This window comes from Palaemon carinicauda, chromosome 20 (genome assembly GCF_036898095.1).
Source record: "Palaemon carinicauda isolate YSFRI2023 chromosome 20, ASM3689809v2, whole genome shotgun sequence".
In the NCBI taxonomy this organism is placed as follows: domain Eukaryota; kingdom Metazoa; phylum Arthropoda; class Malacostraca; order Decapoda; family Palaemonidae; genus Palaemon; species Palaemon carinicauda.
Window position 1 is genome coordinate 28,285,275 of NC_090744.1, and position 7,500 is coordinate 28,292,774.

The 7,500-nt window shown below is 32.4% G+C and overlaps 1 protein-coding gene across 3 annotated transcripts in view; it reads right to left on the reverse strand.

The window, feature by feature from the left end:
• Positions 1-826: 826 nt before the first annotated feature.
• LOC137660239 (serine-rich adhesin for platelets-like) overlaps positions 827-7,500 on the reverse strand; it is a 25,323-nt gene continuing 18,649 nt past the window's right edge. For all 3 annotated transcript variants that reach the window (XM_068394968.1, XM_068394970.1, XM_068394969.1), the window contains exons 4-6: positions 5,256-5,470; positions 3,400-3,546; positions 827-3,250 (exon numbers count right to left, since the gene is read on the reverse strand). In XM_068394968.1, the coding sequence (XP_068251069.1) occupies positions 1,916-3,250; positions 3,400-3,546; positions 5,256-5,470 (1,697 nt within the window). In that variant the 3' untranslated portion in view covers positions 827-1,915. The remainder of the gene's footprint in view (positions 3,251-3,399; positions 3,547-5,255; positions 5,471-7,500) is intronic.

Below are 7,500 nucleotides of genomic sequence, written 5' to 3' on the forward strand. Positions count from 1 at the left end.
CCACTTTTATTTACGTTCAGTTTATCGAAATCCAGGCCTGGATGATTCTGTATTTGATGTCTTCTTACCACTATGGTTGTAAAGTTTTTTATCCTCACGCTTTATCTTTGTTTATCTTTTCTATTTTCATTTACTCTTTCCATGGTTTATTTTAGCTACCGCGCTGCCTTTGATGTCCATAAGAAATGTTTTATGGTTTTTGTTTCCTTAAGAATCGTATTCTATGATTAATTATTATCAAATCCTAAGTGTGATTTATACATCAGAAAGTATGCCTATTTTATTTACATACGAGTCTGAGACAGATTAAGTCAAATGCACATGCATACACTCATTATATATATATATATATATATATATATATATATATATATATATATATATATATATATATATATATATATATATATATATATATATATATATATATACATACATATTATCTCTCATATATCCATTTACACACTCACACATATATATATATATATATATATATATATATATATATATATATATATATATATATATATATGTATATATATATATATATATATATATATATATATATATATATGTATATATATATATATATATATATATATATATATATATATATATATATATATATATATATATATATATAATGTGTGTGTGTGTGTGTGTAAGTCTGTGCTCTGGTCCTCCCTAAAAGTTTTTTTCCTACCTTTTTTTATATATAGAAGTTTATGATGCAAACTTTTCGTTCCTATTAATTGTTTGTTACCAAACAAACAATATTACTATTGTGAATTAATGATGAAATGTAATAATTATAAACAAATTATTTGGCACACTTTTATTTAGTAGGCAATCTGATATAACATTTTTTATTTTTATTTCAGCGATCTGGAAAAGACATAACTTCTTCCAACAATTTTAAGAAATATATTTTTTCAATGCTACTCACATCAGGATTACAGGGAATTTATCCTACAACTTTAAAATTAATGGAAATGAATTTCTCTAATTTAATCACTTAATGTTTGAAAATCAAAGCATAGGTCTCAAAGAAATGTATTACTAATTTGATTAGGGTATAAAAATTGTACTTCGACTACCATGAAGTTTGACGGAGAGCAAAAAACTAAATTCTTCCTGAAGCTTTATTTCTTCAAACAAAAAACAATCCTAATTAAAATCAAATTTAATAATTTTTTTCCCTTTCAGTAAACCTTTGAGGTAGTTGGAGTAAGCTGCTTTTTGTTAGCAAGCAAAGCAAAACATTCACTAAGGCATTAACAATGAAATGTTAATTCTTAGAATTCTGTTTTAGCTCATTTAATAATTTTAAGACAAGATATTCTTCTATGCTTAAAGTAATGCTTCTTAATTTGCTTTGGCCATAAAACCCATCATGAGTTGTTCACCTCATGTGTTCCAGAATCATTGGTGGCGTTCTAGCTATCTTATTCTTCAAAATCTCCAGCTGGTGAAGTCATTAGCACCAAATCTACACGTGATCAATAAACTCTTAAACCTATAATAATGCTAATAATGCCCAAATTGATTTGGTAATAAGCATTAAAAATAAACTAGTCAATGGTTTTAACATCTGATACACAGTAATGCCCATAAACCCTGAAATTAGCCCTAAAAATCAAATATCGTACCATGTCAGGGCCTGGTTTGTTACAAAGAAATTATTTTTCAAATGTAAGTACATAATAGTTCACAAGGAAAATATTTTTGCAAGAATCAAGTAGTAGGGAATGAAAATTTTAAATACTAAAGCTAGTTAATAAGTGAAATAATTGGAAAAGACTGTACATTAGCAAGGCGTTCAAGTTCAAGTGTCTGTTAACAAGCAGCAAAATTTGTCTTCAAGTAAGTGTGGTCTAATAGAGTCAATGAATTCATCAAATTTATATTTTTCTTTTTAATATGATCTAATGTCCCAAGAACGAGAGTTCCCGGCAACTTCTGCTTGCTTCCTGCGCCAACCATTAAACCCATAGGAATTTTCATAAAATGTAACAGGCCTATGCTCTGACTGTAAACCAAAAGGTGAACCAGTGGCTGTTTTCTCAGACAGAGCATGCTGCCTCTGAGCCTCAAAGGCGGCTGCTAGAGATTTGAAAGAAGGAGGGTCCTCAGATGTGGGAACATTCCAGAAGGACTTAGTAACAATATTTGCCTCTGATACGACATCGTCCATGACTGGAGTTATTTCCGAGATTGAGTAAATTGAAGATGACTCTTCGTGTGTAATGAATATGGGTTGATATGCATCTGTTGAGGCTTCATCTTCATAAACAAGAGCCTCAAAAGGGTCTGTGAGTGATGTTGGTGACTTTTTTACTTCTGTCAGGTTATTTGGTGATATCTGGGATTCTTCAACAGCCTCCGGGTCACTTGGGGATGATGTCTGGAATTCTTCAACATTTTTCAGGTCACTGGCAAAGTTTTTTTGTGATTCTTCAGCACTTGAGAAAGTCGTCAGTGATTCTCCAACAACCTCGACAGCACTTGGAAACATTGTTTGTGAGTTCTCTTCATCCTTCATGCCACTTGGAAATGTCTGTTGCTCTTCTATAATGTCAACAACCTTGATATCATCTGGCAACGGTGAAAAAATATTAGAAACCCCTGAAAAGGATGTGCCAGGCTCTTCAATCTTAGGCCTAGTACTTTCCCACGGTTGAGGTAACTCACCTGTACTTTGTCTGTTCAGTCCCTGAGAAAATATTGCCCCTGCAGAAAAATCTTGGTTGTGAGATGGCCCATGAGCTGATGTGGTAGAAATCTGCCTAAGTGGAAAGGTATCTAGTTCTGAGATTGATGAAGAATCACTCTCAAACAGTTCTGAATGATCAAATCTAGCTCTGGAATCATTATCTAAACTAACAGTCGTTGTGGATCTAGTAATATCCTCTCTTTCTGCAGTCAAAGATCCATTCAGTGCATCTTGGTGGTTCTCATCATCCTCATCCAGTATAATGCTTGGCAAAGGTGGGCCTTGTGTTGTAGCTATGGCTTCTGAGTCTGATCTCAAACGCTGTCGAAAGCTGTCTGGCTGAGAAACGGTCGTTGTTTTTCTATTTGAACAACACAAAGAAGGCCTTTTAGGTGCTGGTGAAGTTGAAGAAGTTAGAGATGATTCTCTTTGTACATCTTCTTCGGGCACAACAAAGAACAGATTATTTCTGGCATATAGCTGGTCTGCTTCAGAGCACGGGAAAGCATTTTTTGTCCAATCACATACCATAGCTTCCTGAAAGAGATTAAGAATGTGTATAATAACTTGCCTAAGTTAAAGATTCACAGAAAAGCTAAAAAGATCATTAACTTACCTAGCATAGCTTTAAAGATATTACCCAAGGAAAAAAATATGCAACGAACATATAAAAACAAAAATTCCACCTGATTGAATATTGTAGATAGTGGGCAGATGAATGAGAAATGAAAGATGTCTTCTTCGCAGTACATTTCAGGATACAGCTGCTGCATAGGTAAACAGACGTGGAATATTTGGCAGTCATTGTCTTGGTCCGCATAGTACCCATAGACCTGAAAAACCAAGTGGCATGTTATTATGGCATGTTATTATAGATTTTTGTTGTATCTTAGATACCTTAGAGTGTGTGTATTTACTTAGGAAATGTAGGAATTATCATTTATGGGGAATATTTTAACAACTTAAGATTTGCAGATGAAATGCTTCTATTTAGTGAATCATGGGAGGAATTGCAAAAGATGATAGAAGATTTGAGTAAATTAAGCAGGAATGTAGGACTGAAAATGAATATGAGTAACACTGAGATAATATTCAATGAAAATGCAGTGAGACAACAAATAAGAGCTATGGACGAATCTCTAGAGATTGTTAATTGATATATATATACTTAGGACAAACAATAGGTGTTTCCCCAGGACACGAAACCGAAATTAAAAGAAGGATAAGAATGGGATGGAGAGCGTTTGGTGAAAAAATGAGGTTATGAAATGTAAATTGCCACTATCTATAAAAAGAAAAGTATTTAATCAGATGGCCATGCCAGTATTAACGTGTGTATCAGAAACTTGGAGCCTTACTAAAGCCTTAGAACATAAGCTAGATATAACTCAAAGAGCTACGGAAAGAATAATTATGGGAATAATACTAAGAGACAGAAAAAGAGCAACATGGATATGAGAGCAAACTCAAGTAAGGGATATTCTAACAACATGAAAGAAAGAAGGAATGAACATGGGCTGGACATATAATGAGAATGACATATAAGAGATAAACATTAAGAATAACAGAATGGATCCCTAGGGATTGCAAAAAAAAAAAAAAAAAAAAAAAAAAGAGAAAAAAAAACAGGGGAAGGAAGAGAAGACAATGGTTTGACGAGCTGTGAAAATTTCTGGTATGGGCTAGCATAGAAAGACCATAAAAAAGAGAGTGGAAGGACATGTCTAATTGTACCGAATTGGACTAGTTACAGTTGATGATGATGATGATGATATATATATATATATATATATATATATATATATATATATATATATATATATATATATGTGTGTGTGTGTGTGTGTGTGTGTGTGTGCGTGTGCGTGCGTGTATGTGTATATATAAAAATGTAATACACACACACACACACACACACACACACACACACATATATATATATATATATATATATATATATATATATATATCCTTTCAGGTTTATTTCAACTCTGAGGCATAGGTTGGAATACTGGCACGAGTAGATATTATGCTTATCGCAAAAAGAGTTTACCGTTGATGTTGTGATCCCGAGGCAGAGTGAACTCGACATTGAAAACTATTTGTAACTTGAAAAATATGAAAGATCACGTGTTGAATGATAAATATATATGCTGTAATAGTACCCCTGAAATTGCTCGTCACTTGCCCTGCACCACTGAAGTTCACTGATCTTATCATCCGGTAGTTTCTAGTCTTTCTTGATGGTCATGCCAAACCACTGATCAGACCAAAGAACCTGTCAATGAAATGCCTCTTTTACCCATATATTGAACCTATAGTCCATTTCTTTTAGCGATGCATATTTGCACCGACTCGCAGCGGTGCCCTTTTAGCTTGGAAAAGTTTCCGGATAGCTGATTGGTTGGACAAGATAATTCTAACCAATCAGCGATCAGGAAACTTTTCCGAGCTAAAAGGGCACCGCCGCGAGTCGGTGCAAATATGCATCGCTAAAAGAAATGGACTATAGTTTTAAATACTGATCATTAAAATCACTCACTCGTCCTTCACAGGTGAAAGTGTCGACGATGTCCTGTCTGATCGCCGTAGCATTTTCAATGAGTCTTCCAATGAGAGAGGAGACTTCACTGCCCCTCGCTTGGATGAGCTTCGATTTGCGATCGACACTCGAGATGACCTTCAGGGATATGTCGTCGACGTATTGGTTGCAGATGTTGTTGATGACGAAGGCGGGGGCATCTCTGAAGAGGATCGCTGGGGAAGGGAAGAAAATGAACGGGGTTTAGTAAAGGGGAGATTTTGTATGTTCATTGGTCCTTCGCAATACATTAGGCACAATTTGAACGAATTTCAAGTGTAAAAGTATTTGATGCGAAAAAAATGTCAGGTGTTTCTTAAATTCTTTTGTGATTTTCTATACTTGCAATGTTGCTAAATTGCAGTAAATTAGTGATTTATTGTAATTCCACTCATAAATTGATGATTAGATGCCCAAAATACTGTATCTTCTTCATTTAAGACAAAATAAATATTATCAAAAGATGGCAAATGAGTTCCATGGGATTAACACAGCTTCTTTTTTGTCTACATCTTTTCCCACTTTTATGTGGGGTCGATGTTAATTTCATTCTGATTATACTCACTGACCATAGTTGCTTTGGCTAATTTTTTCCATGGAATTAACATCGACCCCACATAGAAGTGGGAAAAGATGTAGACAAAAAAGAAGCTGTGTTAATCCCATAGAACTCATTTGCCATCTTTCGATAATATTTATTTTGTCTTAAATGAAGAAGATACAGTATTTTGGGCATCTAATCATCAATTTATGAGTGAAATTACAATAAAGATACAGTATTTTTACTGTATCTTCTTCATTTAAGACAAACAAAATATTATCGAAAGATGGCAAATGAGTTCCATGGGATTAACACAGCATCAGGTCGAATGAGAAAGACATGGTAGAGATTTTAGTTAACATAGAGAATAATAAAATCTCTGAGCAGTTTGGAAATCTATGACGCGAGTGATAAGACAACAATAAGTAGCCACATTTGTGTGAAGGCTTTCCTACGAACAAAGATGAATGAACATAATTATTAAAAGCACAATCATGATTTATAGAATACACACGTACACCATTGACACGAATGCTAATTAGTTTCTATTGTTCTCTAGTCTTGGGTAGTCCCATAGCCTCTGAACCATAGTCTTCACAGTCTTGGGTTAGAGTTCTCTTGCTTGAGGGTACAAATATCTATTTTAGTGTTGTTACTGTTCTTAAAATATTTTATTTGAATTGTTATTTACTTCTCTTATTTCCTTGTTTCCTTTCCTCACTGGGCTATTTTCTATATTGGAGACCCTGGAGTTATAGCATCCTGTTTTTCCTACTAGGGTTGTAACTTACCAGGCAATAATAATAATAATAATAATAATAATAATAATAATAATAATAATAATAATAATAATAATAATAATAATAATACCGGTACATTGCAGGATTTATTTGTGCTATAGTGGTGTAAATAATAATAATAATAATAATAATAATAATAATAATAATAATAATAATAATAATAATAACAATAACAATAATAATAATAATAACAATAATAATAATAATAACAATAATAATAATAATAATAATAATAATAATAATAATGCAGGTACACTGCGTGTTTTATAAGTGTTATAGTAATGGAAATTTAGCCATTTGACAATGGCAAATAGTTAATATCCAGGTTTCTATAGACCTTGGTTAAAAACATGTACAGCTGGACACAGGAATTCCTGACACACCTCGTTCCGAAGGGTACCCTGTCACACCCTTACTGCAGGGCAAGTTCTTGTGTATAGCCCTGCCCGCCTGCTCTGACATCTCTCTCTAGAATTATCATTATTGAAATTGTTAAAACCATGTGAAAATTTTATTGAATTTTAATAGATATTATAGAAAGATATAAATTTTTATTAACCCAAGTTCATAAAATGGTGCCGGCGTCAATGACCTCAGATGTCAGGATGCCTGAAAACTTTAAATCAATCAATCAATCATAAAATGGTGTATATATATATATATATATATATATATATATATATATATATAGATATAGATATAGATATAGATATAGATATAGATATATATATATATATATATATATATATATATATATATATAGATATAGATATAGATATAGATATAGATATATATATATATATATATATATATATATATATATACATATATATATATATATATATATATATAGATATATATAGAT